Source organism: Arthrobotrys flagrans, assembly GCF_004000055.1.
Source record: "Arthrobotrys flagrans strain CBS H-5679 chromosome Unknown unitig_15, whole genome shotgun sequence".
Taxonomy (NCBI): domain Eukaryota; kingdom Fungi; phylum Ascomycota; class Orbiliomycetes; order Orbiliales; family Orbiliaceae; genus Arthrobotrys; species Arthrobotrys flagrans.
This window is the reverse complement of record NW_027137545.1, coordinates 522,469-542,900: the sequence shown is the minus strand read 5'-3', so window position 1 is coordinate 542,900 and position 20,432 is coordinate 522,469. Positions and strand designations below refer to the sequence as shown.

At 45.2% G+C, this 20,432-nt stretch overlaps 8 protein-coding genes across 8 annotated transcripts; 3 read left to right on the top strand and 5 right to left on the bottom strand.

Annotated features, from left to right (window-relative positions):
- Window positions 1–10: 10 nt before the first annotated feature.
- On the bottom strand, window positions 11–1,328 carry DFL_000144 (uncharacterized protein; the record flags this gene model as incomplete). The annotated part of the gene is made up of 2 exons (XM_067630059.1): window positions 11–600; window positions 683–1,328. 2 exons carry the CDS (start codon window positions 1,326–1,328, stop codon window positions 11–13), a joined length of 1,236 nt encoding a protein of 411 aa, XP_067494667.1.
- A 460-nt stretch (window positions 1,329–1,788) lies between these two features.
- DFL_000143 (uncharacterized protein) lies at window positions 1,789–3,214 on the bottom strand (the record flags this gene model as incomplete). Its single annotated transcript, XM_067630048.1, has 2 exons — window positions 1,789–3,115; window positions 3,192–3,214. 2 exons carry the CDS (start codon window positions 3,212–3,214, stop codon window positions 1,789–1,791), a joined length of 1,350 nt encoding a protein of 449 aa, XP_067494666.1.
- A 2,141-nt stretch (window positions 3,215–5,355) lies between these two features.
- Window positions 5,356–6,807, bottom strand: DFL_000142 (uncharacterized protein; the record flags this gene model as incomplete). The annotated part of the gene is made up of 2 exons (XM_067630037.1): window positions 5,356–6,276; window positions 6,346–6,807. 2 exons carry the CDS (start codon window positions 6,805–6,807, stop codon window positions 5,356–5,358), a joined length of 1,383 nt encoding a protein of 460 aa, XP_067494665.1.
- Window positions 6,808–8,591: 1,784 nt separating this feature from the next.
- DFL_000141 (uncharacterized protein) lies at window positions 8,592–9,155 on the bottom strand (the record flags this gene model as incomplete). The annotated part of the gene is made up of 2 exons (XM_067630026.1): window positions 8,592–8,975; window positions 9,036–9,155. The coding sequence occupies 2 exons, from the start codon at window positions 9,153–9,155 to the stop codon at window positions 8,592–8,594; spliced, it is 504 nt and encodes a 167-aa protein (XP_067494664.1).
- A 299-nt stretch (window positions 9,156–9,454) lies between these two features.
- DFL_000140 (uncharacterized protein) lies at window positions 9,455–10,330 on the bottom strand (the record flags this gene model as incomplete). The annotated part of the gene is made up of 1 exon (XM_067630015.1): window positions 9,455–10,330. One exon carries the CDS (start codon window positions 10,328–10,330, stop codon window positions 9,455–9,457), a length of 876 nt encoding a protein of 291 aa, XP_067494663.1.
- A 1,547-nt stretch (window positions 10,331–11,877) lies between these two features.
- DFL_000139 (uncharacterized protein) lies at window positions 11,878–13,079 on the top strand (the record flags this gene model as incomplete). The annotated part of the gene is made up of 3 exons (XM_067630003.1): window positions 11,878–11,950; window positions 12,315–12,404; window positions 12,478–13,079. 3 exons carry the CDS (start codon window positions 11,878–11,880, stop codon window positions 13,077–13,079), a joined length of 765 nt encoding a protein of 254 aa, XP_067494662.1.
- A 964-nt stretch (window positions 13,080–14,043) lies between these two features.
- On the top strand, window positions 14,044–15,285 carry DFL_000138 (uncharacterized protein; the record flags this gene model as incomplete). The annotated part of the gene is made up of 3 exons (XM_067629992.1): window positions 14,044–14,290; window positions 14,354–14,536; window positions 14,609–15,285. The coding sequence occupies 3 exons, from the start codon at window positions 14,044–14,046 to the stop codon at window positions 15,283–15,285; spliced, it is 1,107 nt and encodes a 368-aa protein (XP_067494661.1).
- A 226-nt stretch (window positions 15,286–15,511) lies between these two features.
- DFL_000137 (uncharacterized protein) lies at window positions 15,512–17,446 on the top strand (the record flags this gene model as incomplete). The annotated part of the gene is made up of 2 exons (XM_067629980.1): window positions 15,512–15,777; window positions 15,844–17,446. 2 exons carry the CDS (start codon window positions 15,512–15,514, stop codon window positions 17,444–17,446), a joined length of 1,869 nt encoding a protein of 622 aa, XP_067494660.1.
- Between the last annotated feature and the right edge of the window lie 2,986 nt (window positions 17,447–20,432).

The following is a 20,432-nucleotide window of genomic DNA, read 5'->3' as shown; positions in this document are numbered from 1 at the left end:
CGAGTGTATCCTAAACAACATCGTCAAAGGCGAGGCACTGAGTGGCAACTCGGCAGTAGTTAATGAGCCTTTGACGGCTGGCAGAGAAGAAATTGCGGGCGAAATGATCGATGAGAGTTTTGTTATGTTCGTTACTCTCTTGCTTCTCGAATACTTGAGTAAGTGTCTTGATGCAGGCTCCGGCAGCATCAACGATTTCCGCTGGAAGATCGAGGGTTTCATCAGTGGTATCAAAGTGATGATTGTTGAGAAGGATGAGGGTGTAATCAACCAACATCTTCGGAGTCTTCTCGCGGTCCATCAAGGTATGTTCGCAGTGAGCACCAAGTGGGTAACCAACGCTTTCGCGGAACAAACGGTACTCGTAAAGCCAGAATCCATGGCTAGTGAGGAAGAAAGTTTTGGCGTAGAGATGGAGAATCTCAAGGCCCATCTTGGCAACTTGGACCTGACTCTTGTAGAGGTAACGACAGACGGCTTCTGCAAAGTCAATTTTACCTTGATTGAAGATGCACATTTGAACCCACATCTTGCGAAACCCCTCAAAGAGACCATCAAGGTATCTAGTTGTTGGAGTTTGATGAACAAACGGGTTGGTGCCTATATCCATAATTTTTTTATATTAACAAAGCTTCTGGTGATAAAAGGTATGGAATTCTTTAGGTGGAGAAGAAAAACTTACGAGAGAGGTTCCAAAGAACAATACCGACGACTTCATCCCAGGAAGTCAACATGCAGTCATTAATCATCTCATTGACGCGTTGGATTTTGTCTCTATGCATAGCACCGATGCCTTTGCTCAACATCTTGAGCATCAAGGTACGAGCGTGCTCTCGATGATCTCCATCAAGTGGGATGGTGTATTCATCTTCGTCAATGTCGATTTCCGGTTCGACTTGGCCTCTGGTCTCACCTAGCCCGACTCTTTGCATACCGCGACGGAGAGCATCCATGACCCCGTCTTCTTGATCTGTGGTTATCTTATCGTTCTGGAATTTCGGCGCCGGTTCAACAATAGATTTGAAGACAGCAGCGCGATCCTCGAGCCCGAGATAGGCTTTGTTAAGGTGTTTGCAAACAATCTTGCAGGTAGAAAGAACAGGATCAAAATGAGGTTCGGGATTCCCAGTAGGGAATTCAAGCTTGTTATGATAATGCGCGATCTCTGGTTCAGAAGCGACGTGGGGAGGTGGAGGAGTAGATGAAGGTGAGTAAAACCGTTGCTTCCAGAGAGGAGTAACACCTGGTGGCAGAAGACGATCGGTGGTAAACTCACCTGGAGAAATCCTCAGTCCAGCCGGCAAACCGACTAGACGTCTCGGATCCATTTTAGGAAGTTTGTTTGACTGCTAATTAGAGCGTTTGGTCGTGGTGATGATGATGTCGGAATGGCGATGGAGATGGTGATGAATCGTCGTGTCGCCGAGGTGGATGACGGCTGGTGGTGAGGAGGAGGAGAAAAAGAGAGACGTTGCTGATGCTGCATCCAGTCTTATAAAAATTTTATAGACAACACCACCCCTCCTTTGCAGTAGCATTCTCCCACTCAAGCTGACATCATAGCTGTATATAGTCTCGTGACCCTTCTTGTGTCAACTATCTAGGTACTTACCTAATTAAGTACTTGACTTCAATACCTATTTTGCTAGGTGGATACCTAAGTACTTATGTAGTTTACAGATGCTGCTATCTATATTAGAATACAATACACTTAGTTAAGGTTGATAGATCAGATCTATTGATTTGATACAAAAGAGTAGAACTGGGTATCATATGGATTATCTTATTTCAATCACCAGCTCTGACTTCAAACTGCATCAAATCGTAACAACATACAACATCTATAGATCCCTCCGGCTGAGTATCCTTCACAATCTGGACTGCTTCCACAGCAGATTCCCTGATAGCTTCCATAGTGGCAGCAGCAGCATCACTGCTTCTGGGGTCTGCATATCTTGAACTGAAATGATTCAGCAACAGAACACCCCTTGGCTTCTCGACCTCCTTGGACTTCCCCCCTTTCCCATTTTGCTCAGTTATAACTCTCCCTAATGCCCCGCCAGTATTCCCTAACCCAATGGAAATTGCAAACGCTGCTGCCATTTCAGGCGTAGAATGCCCATGCTCAATTGTTTTCCTCCTAACATCCTCATATGTTTCCCCCTCTTTATACTCTTTACTTTCTTTCCCAAGTTTATTCCCCAAAAAGGCATTAGTAGCTTCATGGATAAGGACATCACTCCCATTAGCCAAGTTTTTAATAGGAGAAGCATCATAAGTATCCCCCAAAACCGTAATCTTCCTCCCCCTACGAACCGGTGGGCTCGCAAGTCTATCACCATCCGGTAAATCGATAAACTCACCTTCCCCAAGAGCAGTAACCTTCGATAGTAAAGACATAGGATTCTTAATCCCGCTCTTCACAAGTGCCTCTTTATTCGCCATAATCTTTTCCCGATAGTCCGGCGTAATTTTCCCTGGTAGTGGTGGTTCTGTAAGAACATACCCAAGGCAAGGAACGGAATGTAATATCGGGCCAGCCGATACTTCCCATTCTCTTGGCTGTGATGATTCTGTAGATGATAGTATATCCTTCCAATATCCAGCTTTATCTGGGAAGACATTGTAACCAGGTAACTCCATCGGCATCATATTTTCGGCCGAACCTTTAACCTTCGCACATTCTTCGACTCCGTTTGTTGGGAAATGTAGTTCATGGACTACATAGCTCCCCCCCAACAGACTTCTTGTCAATCGCAACGAAGTCCTGATATACTCTCTCAGCCCTTCCGGTCCATAAATCTCGAAACCCGCTTCTTTCCCCCTTTTCTCGACGGTGGCAACAACTCTAGGATCCTCAACCCCTACAGTACCTCCCGCTCCATTCAAAAGTGTGCAAAGCAACGGTACAATCCCAAACATATGATCACCATGCATATGCGTGATAAATATTCGTTTAAGACTAGAGAGTTTGAAACCCCCCGCTACCTTTTGTAGTTGGTGTTGTGTTGCTTCACCTGCGTCGAAGAGGTAAGTATTGCCGGATGGCAGAGTGACTGAGAGTGAAGAATGGTTTCTCGTCAGAGATGGCACGGCCGATGAGGTGCCCAGGAAGCTTTGAATTGTTGTTATTTTGTTAGTTGGGTTTGAGGCTTTTGCTAGTTTGGGGGTGGATCGGTGAAGGGACACACGTTATTATTACTGGGGGCGCCATGGTGCTCAACGTCCTCTTGATGATGAAATAGTCTAGATGGTTTATAGTTTGAGCGGACACGGTTGTACGGCGTCGTGCCTGCTACCTGCCCACGCATGAGGTTTTCGAAGAGGGATCTCGTGACTCAGCCATGCATTTCTGGATTTGGGTTCATGTCACACACGATGGACAGGGGTTATGCAGATCCAACATACCGCAACGCAATTGGCACATGCCACTTGATTGTCGAAAAACTTGGTGGTCGTCCTTTGAAGTATTCGCCGCGATGTTAGAATCAATTTTGAAAAGGTGCATTAAAGAAGAAACTACAATTGATAGTCGGAGGGGCGGTGGAGATGTAGATGTCATAGAATAAGGCACATATAACTTTAAAAAACATAAACTCATGTCGGTGTCTTTACAGGAAGACCTCTGGAGGAACGTGGAGGTGAGAATGTAAGTTTTCTTTTCTAGGGTAGAATGATGGACGTGATGATATTGAACTAACTCGCCTTTCAACCCCGGAAACTCTTACGCCAACGACTTCCTCAGCATCCAGTACCGATAGATCAAGAAGACCATGTTACGCAACAAATTGCGAAACGTATAAAGCAGTAAGTTTTACGACCAGCCCGAAAGAATGTAAGTTTGTACATAACACGAATAATATTGGTCGAGAAACAGTTAAACTGATATAATGTGAATCAAAAGCTGAATGTAGTTATGCAACAGCGAGCGCAAAAAAAGAATGGTGGGTGCCTGGCCCACGAATGAAGATGACCCTGTGGTATGTTTTTGCCGTGCAAAAGACGTCTCGGAGTTTGAGCATTTATTGGTGTATTTCGTGGCACCGACCGGTTGAAAGGGCGAGGTTTAGTTGGTATTCCCCCAACCAAGCCTCCGTATTAGCTTGATTGTTGGTTCTGCGTATTGTGACCACTTGTGGAGGCTGGCGCGCGAGACCGGTCATGGCTGGGTATCTTTATATGTTTTTTGTACCCACTCTCAGCGGCTAATGGCCTTTTTGATAGTGTGCCGTCGAGAGATCCTCTGAAGCCTAAACCATTCCATGAGGCTGCTAAAGGATAGCCTTCTGGTCCGCTTAAGGAATATGGCTCTTTTGTCCCAGGAACCAAATACCTTTCAGCCGGCGGACTGTTGACGACACCGCGTTGATAAGATCCATTACTGCGATAATGGGAAGGGTCGGAAGGTGCCCTGTTTGCATCATTCTAAAACTTTGGGCTGGACTTGGAATTATAGTTGCGTTTTCGGTTGTACTTTCCGTTTCATTTGTTATAGTTCGTTTTCGGACAGTGTGAACTAGCTCTGGTTCCAAGGATGACAATGGTGGGAGTGGAACTGCATAGTTGGCTTGTGTAAGAGTTTCTATAGATGGTTCATAATTTGGATTCTCTGTAGAATCCTTAAGTTCTTCTTCATTCGCTCTTGAAAGTCATTCGTCGTAAGACTTCGAATAGTCAACTGGGGGTTGCAGAGTCAATTGTTCTTGACCGTCGGAGTCGTATTTTAGGGCGTATACCTCGTTATTGTATTCTTCCAAAGAGGGGATACATCTTCCAAATTTTTCTTGATTTCAATCCCAATAGACTCTTTTGTTCTCATAGCTAGAAGCCATAAAGGGAGGAGTGGGTGGCGAGCGATTTCCGTAGTTTGCCTTCGCGATTTACCTTTGGTATTCCAGTGAGGCCTTTACTTTATGCTGGTAGTAAAGCCGTGCTTGTATGAAATCCATTTTTTCGACTCGTCAGAATCGTCGCTAGATTAGGTCTCGAATTTGGGAGCTCTGACGGCGCGGTGACTACCCCGGGCAATAAGAGGACGAAAAGCCAGAACCTGTGCTCTTCAAATTTTGGGTGGTACATTTCGCCTATGAACCTGCTACTCTATATTGCGACTACCACCACAATACCAACCAGTCTACTAAAATTAGTTATTTTAATTTGTAACTAAAATATAAGCTTCAATACACTGTAGTCTTGTAGTTCCAGGCCTCAAAATAATAAAACCCTGTGTTTTGAGGGCGTCCGTGCGCAGGATTTATGTGAAAAGTCTTAAATGTTTTGCGGCCCGAAGGTGTGATCATCTCGCCCGTCGTAACCCAACCTGTGATTTAAATTAAGCGGTCTGCCCCGCACGTATTAAACTCCGTTAACCCTACAAAAAAACTCAACCGCTTCATTTGACGTAAACGACGGCCCCCACTGCCACCTCTTACTCCTAGCCCGGTCCGGGTTCTGGTTTTTGTGAAAACGATTTGCGAACTGGAGCTTGTCGATGAGTCCGTCTACCCCTTCATCGTTTCTCGTTGACGAATTTGCGTTTTGCCTTCCCGACCCAATTAACGTCCCACCGTTGAAAGACTCGTTGCCGCGAGACCCATTATCGTCGCCGTCGCCGAAATTGTTTCTACCCTTGGAATTGTCATGATGGTCGTGACTACTGGCTTCTGTTCGACTTCTATCGTTGCTTTGCGAAGACGAATCTTGTGTGTCAAGAACCGACGGGTCGGGACGACTCCACATCTCTATCAAATGTGATAATTGCCGAAGCTTTTCTGGTTCCAGCCATGGAGCGTTCGGGTCCGGGTCTGGCCTTCCCAGTATCCTGGCTGCATGAATAAGAGCTGCGGTGGGGCTGCCGTGCCAGTATTTTGCGGCTCTATAAAGCCCCGTTACGTCCTCATCGTCCTTTACAGAAATAAAATCTATTCTGATGTGAACATCGTAAAGGCCGCCCTGGACATCGTTTTCTACATATTGATTAGACTTTACTCCGGGCGGATATTTCTCTAGCAGACCTTCGTCCGATAGATATTTTCGATACATCTGAGCCGTTGGAGTCTCGCGTGCTGTTTTAATGCCCTTTGCCCCGTCGATTGTTCTCTTTTCGTAGTCTTGAGTTTCATGATCGATGAACCAGTGAAGATGTGTGGGTAGTATTATAAATTGAGGAGGAAATATATCCGAAACGTTATGACATCTTTTGCAAAGCGGAATCGCGTTATCTTCGCTATGGAGCTGTTCAAATGCGATAATATTCTGTTTTTTCAAAATATAAAACTGTATTGCAAATAATAACCTATTAACCTTTTTTTGCCATTATTGGGCTCAACTTCGGGCTATTCTTACGTCGGGTTCCGCTTTCGGAATGATGTGGCTAGCGTCGGGCACGCTGTTTCTTTGTTCACATACCCAACATCGAGTTTTGTAGTATCTTTTAAGTCTCCTTTTAACGTTGTCAGAAAATGGAACTGGTTGGCCGTTGCTTATCCTGCTTGCGATTTCGGAACCCCGAGACTTTGTGCTCGTACTGGTGGACGAGTGCCTGCTGGCGGACGAGTGTCTGCTGCTGGAACGACTTGACTTGTTCGGCGAATCAAACCCCGAAAAATTGGAAGCCGGCCGCTTAAGAGGCGATGGTGGTTGTGAGGTAGCAAATTCGATTGTTGATTCCGTGGCGTGAATTAAGAAGATGTTTCGCGAGTTTCCGTAAACACTAGACTCGAGCAGCGAAGTTTCCTTTGACTGCAGCCATTTTAATGTCTTATAAGTTGGGCGCGGTGTTGCGTCGTTATCCTCTGAAAAACCCATTCTGTTGATTCTTGAAAGGATTTTAAGATTTTAAGATTCGTGATGGTCGCTGGTGATATCGAATTGAATTATGGAAAGTTAGTGGGGTTCGTAGTCTTCGACAGATGACAGAGAGAAGATGTTGGGGCTCAACACCCACAACAACAAATAAAGCTGCCTGTGGGTTTCTATGACAACAGGCGGTCGACGCACAAATATTCTGACCACATTAATCATCCCGGTAACGGCACTCCTCCTGCTGAAAGCGACAAAGTCGTCGAGCACTATCTGTGATAGTTTCTCTGGCAACTAGGGCCCCTTTCAGAAGTTTAAATTGTCATCACTCTAACTATTAATCCAACTTCGCCCACACAAATGAGTTAACTATGGTCTTGGCAACAAAATTAGCACTGATTTTAGACACTGGCTATTATATCAGGCCGCAGAGCTGTCCCACAGGCCCCTAATTAGTCCCGACAACACGATCCAAAAAGCTTCGGATCAAAAGGTTAAATGTTTATACATTATCCTGTGATTTCATAGATGCAATTGTCTCCCTAGCCTACTCTCGAGACCAGATGGTCCCGAGTCTAAGCCGCCCAAACTAGTACTTAAATTCGGTACCTACCCCTCCCTTCGTGACGTCTGGTTACGAGACCAGTACCTACTGTGCCAGGAACGCGGTGTTTTTGAATATCGTTCCAATCCGCATTATTAGTAGATTTTCATCTTTAATACCGTTCTAATCCGAGTTGGACGCTGTAATACCATATTATAACGAAAAATCCGTATTAATACCGTATCAATAAACACCCTTCTAGCACAGGACCTACTTAAGTACTTGTTAATGTTAGCTGAAGCGTTTGTAGAGAGTTGGGCACCTAACTTTAGCGTTATTGAAGCCTGCTAGTCAGCTCTTTTATACCTACGTTGTTGGAAAATTTAAGGCTTGGGATGTTGCTCCGTGCGCATATGCCGGTGCTAGATATCGATGGCTATGCAGACATCAGATGGTGTTGGGACTGTTGTAGTTTCAATACAGTTTACTAATATGTCCAGCGCCTAGACTAGAGGTTAGGTCTGGGCAGGCCTCACGTGCCTACGAACTACTCCATGTATCATAGCGAATGTTAGCCTTGTGTCATTAAACGAAAGTGGTTTCCCTGGCCTGCTAGCTATATCCAGCCAACCTAAGCCTCCTTCAGCTAGTTTTTATATTGACTAGTCTGGTTTAACTGGGTGCTTAGGGCAGAGTAAATTGTTTCTATGCCTACTTACTGATGGTCCGACGCATATAACGTATTTAACTCTACAATCGCGCTGACCGAAATCATTTATGTCAAATATGCAGGCAACTTGGATGGCAGAGTTAGTACTACAATATATCGGGCCAAAAGGCGGTCCTGTGCTGTCCATGTTACTCCCTCATAAAATATCAAAGTAACGTTACTTGCTAGCTACTTCATCTGTATAAATAGCACAGCATTGACAATCATTAATATCGCAGAGCCAACTGTATATTACTAGCCAGTGGTAGACTACGCTCCATACAATATTAAAATCAAAAATTTATGATTCCTTTTGATTACATAGACAGATTGTTGTTATTGTATACTAGGATATCATTATTTGCCATATCAATTTTTGGGGTTCGTCTCGCGCGGTACTATGGTCATTCATGACTGTGCAGGCGTGATTCTTAGGCCAGCGGAATACGTTACTACTGCTGCTATTCATTTCCTTCTGTCTACGTTAGGTGGGAGGTATGTGTCTTTGACCATAATTCCGAAGATACAAACCCTCGTTTAAATCTTAACGATCTGATCGTTATCCTTCCAGTTCTGAGCCTTAGCCTTTGGCATCCAATTCACCGGCCACAACCTAGACCTACTCCCATGTTTACTCCAACCTTTCTCCTGAATAAGGTCTACGATATTACCAATCAATTGACGCGCAGTAGGTCTCGTATCCGCATCCCTAGAGGTGCAACTATTAATCAGTATTGAGAATTTGTTATGGTACGGGTTCCTATGACCAATTCTTTTATTCCAATCGAGTGGCGCCCTTGGGTCTGGTGAGTCTTTGAATGGGAAGAACCCATTTGCGAGAACGAAGAGAGTAACACCGAGGGAGAATATATCGTCTTTATGGTCGGATGGAGTTGGTTGGTAGAAGGAATTGAGGCGTTGCTATGTTGAGAAGGTATCAGCGAAGTTAAGACTTTAGATATTAAAAGGTTTTGGACATACTGGTGACATGAACATGGGACATGATGGCGCCACAGGCTCGCCTTCAAAACTGCAGAGGCCAAAGTCTCCGAGGACGAAGAGGGGGTAGATGTTATTATAACCCTCCGGACGAGATTTCATGAAAACTGTTTGCGTTGAACTATTAATAAACTAGTTTGTGGATCGAAATGGAAGAATTTTGGAGAGAACAGAGGATCTTACTGTTGTTCATTTTTATGTCGTTATGGGCCATTGGTTTCCAACCCGGACGTCCATTATCTTTATAGTTGATTATACCTCTGTTGAGAAAAAGGAGAGCCTTACTTACGTCTATAGTCATCTGCCACAGAAAGGCTTCAGGAATAAATGTCCTAATTTGTGTTAACATCGCCAGAATTAGTAAAAATCCCTGGGTAGAAGTTTCGCACTGAATTATGGTTTTACTTCTTATTCAGTGCCATATATTTGTTCATAATCTCACTAACATCTCCCAAGCTGCAATACTCTGTGAAGATATGCCCATAGGGGTCCTCCTTTGTTGGCCGCAACCTTCCGATAAGTTTCAGGATATTTGGTGACTCTGGCTTTGTGTAGGTTAAGTGTTTCAATGCCTCCGATTCTGTTTGCCATGATCTAGCACGGACCCTATCACAAGCAGTTATTCTCTTTGCAATTATTTTTGTCCCAGCACCGACAGCTCTGTACCACGTACTTGTTACACTTTCGGGTGAGTCATTTAGAACCCTCAGAATAGCGGTGGCTCCAAAACAGCCGGCATTGTGCCTTTTTACTATGGCAAGATCGCGATGGTAGCTATCCATTAAGGGTAATTCATACGGCCTGGGCCATCCAGTGTCTCTATAATGTGCAAAATCTGCTTCACTGAAGGCAAGGCTAGCCTTTCCGTCAATAGGGTAATCGTACGGTATCCGAGGAATCATTTCTCGCTGGTAATTTTCGAGCTCTAGTGCGGTTTTTTGCATATCCGTGTCATATTGGTCGTATTCATGTGATCCACTGCCCTCAGTTGTTTCTTGGGGGTACTCTTCTGGCTCTAGCTCAAAGTCCCGCATTTGGGCTTGTATTCTTTGTTCGGCGGCAAGGAGTTCACTTTCTCTTTCATATTCTTGCTCGATGTCTCGACGTCCTTGTCCGGGTGGATAATATGCCCCATATCCGTTCCTATTATACTGCTGGCCGTATCCGATACCCTGCTGTGATGGGGTATGCGAAAGTGGTTTTTGCTCTCTTTGAGGCTTCTCACGACCTAGCTCAGACTGAGCAATGAGCTTAGCCGTTTGAGATGCCTCATACATATTTAGTTCATTTTTGATCCGTTTAGCTAGCGCTTTTTCTAGTTTTGGAGTGGACTTGAATAGTTGCTTCACCCCGATAAGAAATCTTGGGGATCGTGCCTCTTCCGTCCGTGGTTTTGCTCTCATACCTTGGGATCTAGTAAAGGGATTATATCTTCCCGGAGAGTCCATCTGTAGGTTATCGCCGCCGTATACTCGTGGTGCTACCGGTTCTGGTACAAGTGACCTTACCCTTGTCCCTTGGGAGCTGGATCTATAATTTGATGGAGAGTCCATCCGTAGGTTCTCGCCACCATATACTTGCGGTGGCTCCGGACTTATATTGCGAGTTTCTACTAATTTTACTCCCTCGGCCACCTTGTACACCCGTTGTGTGGTAGATGGCCTGGCCTGTTGTCCTTGTGAGCTTCCTTCTGTCGAATAGCTTGGTTCGTATCGTTCTCCCTGCCTTCGATACATTTGGGTCTATGTTTGTGATGGATCGATTATATGTATATATATTGGAGTTTTGGGAAGTTTGAGTAGATTGTAGGATTTGGGTTATTTGGATGTCTGCCTAGGTAGGTATCTCGAGTTCCCAATGGTTTGAGATCGTAAAAGATATTTCATTATTGTCGTTATAGATCGAAAAATTGGAAAACTATACATATATTGTTTCAGCATGTTGTAACTGATATATTGTTGTAAATAAACCATACCTATATCTTGATGTGACTATATGGCTATGGTGTAGCTATAAGGTACTCTTTGTGGAACAAATTTCATTGCTAACAGCCTTCGAATAATGGGTATGATAAAGAAGATTGATTCAATTTCCGAATAATGAATAGGTGAAGCACTACTCCACTGTTGTATGATCAGTCTCCAAAGAAAAGCTTTTTGTCGTAGAGTAGGATGTTACAATATAGGCCTTTACATCTGAGGTTGTAGTATAACTCATTGGATAAAATTTCCGGACAAATTGAATTCCGTAGTCTCGAAGGCCCATGGATTCTTGATAACCTACCACCTAGTGCCTAAGGAGTGTAAAATAGGATAGATTTAAAGTGGAGTATACTCTTAAAATAGCTTAGCTGATCAGGATATAGTGTATAGCTCTCTGCCACCTACTGCGGGAGCTTTGGTTGTCATCTTCACTCTTAGGCATCTTAGTTGTATGGAGTCTAAAGGCCTTTACTAGAAGATAACGATCTTGACGAGCGTAGTTAGGGTACAGGTTAGGTCTATGAAGGGATGCCGAGAGTGAGGTCTATTAGATTGAAACCCTATAATGTCGTTGGTTAGGGCCAGGACTCTGGAGAACCGTGTTATAGATGTTCTTGCTGCTGGAAACGAGTTGAACCCAAGTGCTGCCTATAAAACGACCACCCCCTCCCCCCCAGTTGTAGATTATTTCTTCTCCTTCTTTCTTCACCCTGCTCACACACACCTCCTCCTCTCTCGGACAACCAACAACAACCTCTTCTTATCCTCCCCTCCACGAATTTCGTTAACCCCTGCTCTCTATAGCTTATCGATTCATCTCGTTATTCTCACCTTCCATCAAGATGAAGTCTACCGTTGTCTTGTTCTTGGGTTCTCTCATGGGCGTTGGAGCGGTGGCGGCTCCTTATGGACAGGGTAAGTTTTAGCTTAGTTTTTCATTGATGCATCCCTTCAAGACGCGTCTTTTTATTGCTTTCATCTTGTTTTCCATGTTTTCGCTCCCTGTCTGCTTCCTCGAGGTAGGTTTTAGGTTGGTTTCATCTTCGGCTTCCTGGCTTTGCTAGCTGGCCGTCAACAAAATCTTCCTGGAAGCCGCAGAAGGAAGAGCTTTCATGATGATACCAACAATGCGTTTCATCCGATCTCTGAGTCCTTCGTCACGAAAGCGCCCAAGCTCACTTTTCATCTGATTTCCTTCAATTTCATCTTCTTCCATTCTTCTTTCATTCCTATCTGCATCGGAGGCGAATTCCTCTGATCGATGCTAACTGGATTTTAGAATCCAAATCCATCGAGCTAGTCCCTACCACTACTGAATGTGAGACTGCCACTTGGACTCCCTACGACTACAACAAGTCGACTGTTCCATGTAAGTACAATTCCTTCTTTCTAGCTAGTTTCTAACAAATTCCCAGGCTAAGTTTCCCCTGTTCCCCTTTCAGATGAGCTTTCCCACTCAGCTCCATATGGCCACAAGTCCAAGATCGAGCTTAATACCGTTGGGTACTATGGTCCTTCTTCTAAACCAGCTAAGACCACCCTCCCTACTGGTTACCTCTACCCTTATGGACCTGAGGAAGAGCCAACAACCACTGTTACCTCCATCCTTGAGTCTACCCTCACTGTTTCGCTCTCTACCTATGAGCCATATGGACCTGGACCTTCTTCTTCCAAGGCTGGGTACTGGACCACTCTTGCCACCACTTCTTGCCCACCTTCGCCTTCTTCTGAGAGAGTTCCCGGGTATGTCCCTTACACTCCGACCTTGACTCCTGTTCCCTATGAGAACACTACCCCGGCTTCCCTCTACGAGCCAGAGACTCTTTCTCCAGTGGTTTACCCCACTACCACTGTCTACTACCCTCCTGGCAACGAGCCAACCCCAACGGAGTACACCCCAGGTAACAACACTTCCCCAACTGCTGCTCCTTCCTACGTTCCTCCTCCATACGCCGGCTCTGCCACCAGCCTTGCCAATAATGGAGGTTTCGTCGGAATGGTCGCTGGACTTGTCGGGATAGTCGCTGTCATGATTATCTTGTAAAGGATAATGGTAATGTATATGGGAGGAAAGGTATGGAATGGATTTTATTTCGTGAAGGCCTGTCTTCTTCTTACTTACTGATTTGAATACAATGGTCCTGTCTTCTTTTCCTTTGTCATACACATTTTTCCTTATGTGAATAGCTTCTGAACAACAACAAAATGCGGCAGTCCTCAATGGAGGGATTGTTTCATCATATTTTTCTTTTTCATTCATCCTGTTCATAATCATAATGCCTATTCCCATGACCATTCTTACCAAATCAAAGATCCATCCCGAGATCTGTGTAAGTACGTGAATGGTTTCTCCTTCAATCATCGTCGTCCACTTGTAGACTCGTAGATTCGTAGCCTTCTCACTACCCACCACCATATATATCCCTCCTTCCACTGTCCTTCCTTCTTGTACTCCGTATATCTACATCCCCATCTTCGAAAGAATCCACTAATTTCACCTTGTTGTATTTCGCTGTTTAACGTGTTGGCCAGCGATGTCAGAATCTTGCGTGTTCTGTTGATTGTTCTTGTTAGATTACATGCGATGGAGCCATACAACAACACCGTTACTGCCGATCGAAGTACAAGTCACTGCACCTTTGGCCGTGCAGTCTCCACGCTGGTATTTATATACTGCTGTTGTTAGTAGCATCACGCATGATAACATGCACTCGCTCGTTCCAAGCTTGTCTGCAAGACCTCCCACGGGCATTGAAGCCAAAGTTTCAGCTGAATAGCTTTACATTTACACATCCGTATACATATGCACGTGGAATTACATACCGTTAAAGTTTCCCACGTGGCTCCCCTGGTCCCTTCCCATCTCTCACGCCCTTTCGCCGACCTCCTAATAGGAGCGATAACGAGAAGAAAAAAATAACAAGAGGAAATCACGACTTCGACTCCGTTTCTCGCAGTCAAAGCCAAAACTACGGATATTACGCCCACAACACATACATTCTGCACTAATGTCCCTTCCACCGGATCAACCGTCAATGTCGACGAAGAAGACAAAAAAGACGAGGTTCATATGCATGGGTGATACGCATAATTTATCGCCGTATCGAGGTGGGTTTAAGGTCCCGAAGGGCGACGTGCTGATCCATGCTGGGGATATGACGAAGCAAGGGACGTATGCAGAGTTGAAGAAGACGGTTGACTGGATTGAAAGGCTGGTGACGGAAGGTGTGGTTGAGAAGGCCATTATTATTGCTGGTGGGTGTGAAGGCCATACCGTCAAGATGCTTCTGTCGGTATAGAGTGGCTAATATACACCAGGAAACCACGAACTAACCCTCGACCCCCCATTCTACACCTCGTACGGGCACAATTGGCACACCCAAGACCCTCAAGACTCTGATACATGTCTCTCACTCTTCGCTCCATCCTCTCTCCACCCCTCAATAACTTTCTTAACTCATTCCTCAGCTCATATAACTCTCACATCCCCTACTAGCCCAGGTACCCACTTCAATGTCTTTGGTTCACCTTACACGCCCGTCCACATCACAAAAGTTAACAACCTCTGCGAAGGTAGCAGATGGGCGTTTCAATATCTACCATTCCCAGCTACAATATCTGAAGAAATTTGGGAAGATATCCCGTCAGATACGGACGTACTGATAACCCACGGCCCGCCGTATTCACATCTAGATGGCTGGCCAGTATCCGTTGGTCGTCCTAGATCAGTCGAAACCCATAAGGGATGTGAAGGACTACGAAGGGCGTGTTGGAAGACTAGGCCTAAACTCCACGTATTTGGACATATCCACGAGGGAAGGGGTGTTCAACGAGTTACGTGGCGGGATGGAAAACATGTAGTCGGGATGGAAGAAGGCTATGCATGCTCCTACCTCGAAGCCGAAGAAGAAGGGGATAAACTCAGGGTTTCCACACCTAGTAGCCAAAAAATAGATAAAGAAGGGAAAGCGGATATTGGTACTAAACAGATGGCGGAGAAGATGGAAGGGCTTACGCATGATCACGCACAGATGGAGTGGGTTGACCCTGGTGCGGTTGATGACCGGATTTCGGGGAAGATGAGTGTGGTTGATGTTACTAAGAGTACTAAGATGTTTGGAGGGGTTGGGTTAAGGGAAGGGGAGACTTTGATGGTTAATGCGGCTATTGTGAGGAGTGCTTGGCCGTATAAGGGGGTTAATAAAGTAGTGGTTGTGGACATAGACCTTGAGGTTTGGAATGGGGTTTGAAGGTTTCTTATATCCCCTTCCCTCCCTTCCGTTGTTTTTATTTTTTCGCTTTAATAGAGTCGTTGACGTTTTCTGCGCAATCTCTTTGCTTTTGGATGCTTCTCATTAACGGAATCCGGTTCCTTTTGTTTTCTGTGTTGTAGATGTTGCATTTATTCCCCCGTCTTTTTTCTATTCTTTTTACAAGTTTTCTCGTCAGCTTTACAAACGGGGCCATCTAGATGGAATGGGAATCCCTCAGCTCCTCCAACATCTCGAGAAGATTGAAAAACCAAAGTCGAAGGTTTACCCGAAAGCCTCGAGTTCGGGAGATGATCTTCACCGTCCGGCGGCCGTCATAGACGGGTCTGCACTCGCACACCACATTTTCAATCGGTATCTAAAATCCTTGAGTAAAGAAGAGAGGATACTTAGTATTCTTGGATTCGAGTATGCGGTTTATCAGAGGAATGTGATAAACTGGTTGGAACGATTGGAGGTTGGGTTTGAGATGTAAATACCCCGATATATCACAGCTACGTTTTGAGATGCACTAACCTATGAAATCTACCTAAAAAGCACAAACATCTTTATAGACGGCCACCTACCATCTTACAAAACTACTACAAGAATCTCTCGCATCCAAACTACAATCACAAGCTTATCCCGTCTTCGCACGCTTTCACCCTCGCTTATTGATCTTACAAAGGGGAATTGGAACCCTTCACCTCCGTTTCTTATCGCTGCTTTTTCGGCGGCTGTTAGAGGACACGAGAGGTTCGGAAAGGTTATAAGAACTGTAGCGGGGGAGGCTGATGCTTTTTGTGCTGCTGCTGCTGCTGCTACTGAGAAGAGGGTGAAGGGTGGCGGAGAGGGTATTAGTGTGGTGTTTACGGGGGATTCGGATTTAGTCGTTTATCCTCACTCGAAGTATAGTAGAGTTGCGATACTGGACGACGTACATTTTGAAAATACACCGATTGAAGGGGCAAAAGTAAAGGTGGTACTTTGGCCGCCATGGGATATTGAACGAAAACTTAGGGGGAATAGTACCGGCAGGGGAAATGAAGGAATGATCATGAAGTTTGCATGGTGCCTAGCCGTTAAGGATACTTTTCGAGCTGCTAGGGTTGTTAGCAGTGGGAAGGGGGATGGGCTAGGGAGTGTGAAGGTTGGAGGGGAGTTTAGGGAACAATATTTACTGCCCGATGTTGGGAAAGTTGGGGATAGTAGTGGGTTGGAGGGGATATTGGATTCTAGGGCTGCGGAGGTGGTTTATGCTTCTCCGAGGTTTAGAAGATTATGTCATCCGCCGGTTAGGGATAGTGGTCGGGAGACAGAAATATACCTACCGGTTTTGCTAGAAGATGTTACGAAATCCTCAGTATGGAGTGTGGGCAGGGAGATCAGGAAATTGGCGTATCAGATGTTATTCGGAACAAATGCGACAGTGGTGGAAGTTCATAGGAAAGGAGAGGCAGTCAATAAAAGTTTTCTGAAATTGCAAAGGGACGATGAAGAGTTGCTCCTCGGAGGCGAAGTTGGAGAAGGGCTGAATGGATTGGTCGTTGGGATTATATTGGAAATCGTGAGGGGGTATTTGGACAAGAATCTCCAAACCACGGATGCGGATGTTCTCGCTTTATTAGCTGCGGCGACAACGTCTACACTTGGTCATAAGGAGTCACTACCCCCAGTGACAGCGGTACACTGGACTTGGCCGCGAGCTCATTTGCTGTCACAGTTGATGGCGGGGGTATGGAGTCTTTATCTCCTACAAACTGTTGCAAGTTTACCAAACAACGGTGGCATTGAAATATCGGAAAACATCGACAAGAGTATATTCGAAAAACTAACAGCACTTCCATCATTATTGGAAACTATTGATACAACTCGATTCGTGACCATCTATGCAATATCACACGATCGAAGGGGAATGAGTAAAAATGCAAAAAAGAGGGCGAGAAAACGGGCGAAGGCTTGGGAAGGGCAGGATACTTTGGGATTAAGTGCTGATGGGTTACAGGGGATTATTAATAGAATGTTTGAGAGGGAGGTTAGGGGGAGTATTGAAGGAATTTTGAAGATTGTAGGGGAGATGATGAGGCGGGAGGATGAAGATGAGGAAGAGGAAGAGGAAGAAGAGGGGGTGGAGAGTTATATGGGGATGACGGTGGGGTAAAGTGGTCTCGCACCTAGGCGTTACCAAGGGAGGGGCTTTGTTTGGTAAAGAGTCAACTTCTCTATTGTATCTATTCGCTAGGTTGCGAATTCAATGTTAGCTAGGTATTTAGGGATCCAGTCACCGAATAAGTACTTAAAGCATACACGAATACTAAGTACACTTGTTTTTGAATCCGAGGCCAATATACGCAGTATTCATCTATCTAGACTTTGAGCGCTTCCATAAACCACCATCATAATTAATATGCCCTTTTGTAGGATCATAAGTCCAACCGCCTTTCCCTCTAGCGCCCCGACGCCCCGATTTTTTCGGAACCAGCACTTCCGGCTTCACCTGTCATGGTTATATAGTTCCGTTTCTATAGGGAAATATAGGCATTTCCTGCGAATCTTTCCAATGCGCTTTACAAATGGATTAAACTCCAACTGTATATGCTTTAACATACACTCAATATCCTCAGCGCAGGTTAGTAATTGCCCATATAATATCAGCGCAATTGCAAATATCCAACGTCGCGGAATTTTGGGAGGAGACTGTTTCCATGCGTTGATGAATTCAGTTAGTTCTTCAGAGAAGCGGTCTTTGGTGGGGATATCGTCACCGCAAACCTCTTTCGCGGCGGCTATGGTTCTACGTAGGAGGGTGCTGGCATGTCTAGTAGGGAATTTGTAATTGTAGAGATATTCGTCGGGGAGCTTCCATGGCCAGTCGTCAGGAGAAGTGTGGTCAAGTAGCTCCCAATAAGCTGGGTCAAAGGGAACTAGAGTAGGTGGGCTTGGAGGGCCTAAGGTAGCTGGACTTGAAGGGCTGAAAGTATGCGGGCCTGAAGGGTCTAAAGTATGCGGAACTGAAGGAGCTAGAGTCGGCAGACTTGTTGGAGGACCTAGAGTAGTGGAGGCATCGAAGTCCAGGGGTCCTGATGAAGTGTTCGGGGGTATTGATAAGGAGTTTGAGGTCTGGAGCTCATGGTGCCAAATGTCGATACTGTCCGAAGTAATATCATTCAATTGTATCTGGGGCTGGTTTGGGTTCTGGAGCTCATGGAGCGAAACATCTATCGTGTCCGAATTTATATTATCTAAATTGAGATCTGTCTAAGGCTGATTCGAGTGTTGGCCTGACCACAGAGCCAATAGTCGAGAGGGTTCGGATTTGTATTGTTTAAGTACTCTTGGGGCTGATTCGAGTTAAGCAGAGGTAAGGGACTTGGAGGAATATTGATAAAATCGTCAAAACTCGGCGGTATTGACACGTTATTCCGGTCCTCTGGCAAAACACCGACAGGAAATTCCGGCTCGCGAGCAAGCTTTCGAGTTTGGAATTAAATAATGAAGTCGCGTTGGAAGTATTCACGGCTCGAGGAATGTCCTCAAACATTATATTTAAACCGTCCTCGGGATCTCCGCCATTTACTGAATCCTGAGATTGTGGCATCGATATAATCGAATAGTGGCCTCGTACTGCTTGTCCTTGTAAACGTACATGTCGTCGAAAGAGGGGAGTCCATTGTCATGATAGTATCGACCAATATGTCGGTATAAGTTTCAATGTTTATGTTAAACATTCATACGTGCGGCATCGTATCCATAAATCCTAAAGGCCCTGGTTCTGCGCTGGTCACATATTTGATTTATAGAAATACGGTCACTATTATATTATATTCACTGGCGACCTACGAGGCGCTCTATAGCAACTTAGGTCTCGTGCTCAAGGATCTACTATATTAAATGTGTTTAGGTATCTAATTGGCAGAATTTGTGGAAGTTCATTCTACACTATCTATAAAATCACGAATAACTTCTTAGCGTTCTATGAGTCGGGAGTGACGGTTGTTTGGATATAGGGCCTAGGCTCTAAGTATAAAAACCACCAAATGTGTTCATGGGCCGATGCCAACTATGTTGAATCTGTTGCATATTTCCTCGCCTGGTTGTGGAGAGCGAATTCTTCTGCAGTACACCAGATAGAAACCAAGACTGGGGAATTACTCAGTTACTAGTAACTTTGGGTAATTGGAGATCTATAGTTGATTTTTGGGATCTCGAATTTGTGGTTTCAAAAGTTATAAACTTGTGTTCTAGATATCTCGATATTGCAATATTATCGTGACCAGGCGGCCCCGAAAAGCCGCATCATTCAACAATACGTCCTGTGTCGGAAATAACCACAGAACCGCAAATTTACGACCGTCTGGCATTCAGCCTCAAGCATTCAGGACCTATCGAGACCAAATGCCATGGGTGGAGGCAACACGCCCAATGGTGTGGTAGCCGTGTTGATTTTGTTGTAATAGATAAGAGTAAGAGAAAACTAGTGTCCTCACAAAACCTGAGATTGGACAGCTTCGACAATAAGAACACCGGCAAACGGCGAAACATCATCAAAGGGTAGAACAGGGGCCAAAACCTATGGATGGTAGCCTCAAAGGGATGGTTGCAAACTCACGATAGTAAACACACCCATATTCGGTGGCGTCGACGGATGGTTGACGGAAATTGAAAACGACGCAGGGCCCCACTTCTCGATCACTAGTTGACGTCCAATCGCCCAACGGCTGACGAATCTACCAAAGCACACTGGGCTATTCTTCCAAAGCGGGTAAAATCCGGCGAATTTCTTGGAGTTCTAATCAGCAGAAATTTCCCACACGTGAAATGAATCAAGCTTTCCCTTGTAACGACATTTCTCCATGGGGTGACCCTACCAAGCTGGGCAAAGACAGAGATGGAGCTATTTTTGAGCAAGATGGTAACTAGCGGGCTCTGGGGACCCCGAAACTACCAGCACACGGGGCCCAGAGCCAAGTCCGAGAACTTCCTTGTATGTAGCGAGTCGGAACCAATCACGCACGCCCACCCATTTCGTTTTGTGCTCGCGCGCATATGCCGGCGTCGGGTTGGGCATCACAAATGGCGAACCTGCATTCCGGCTCGCTAAAGATGCGAAATAAATTGGCGTTACGAGGCCAAGAGCTCATGAATCG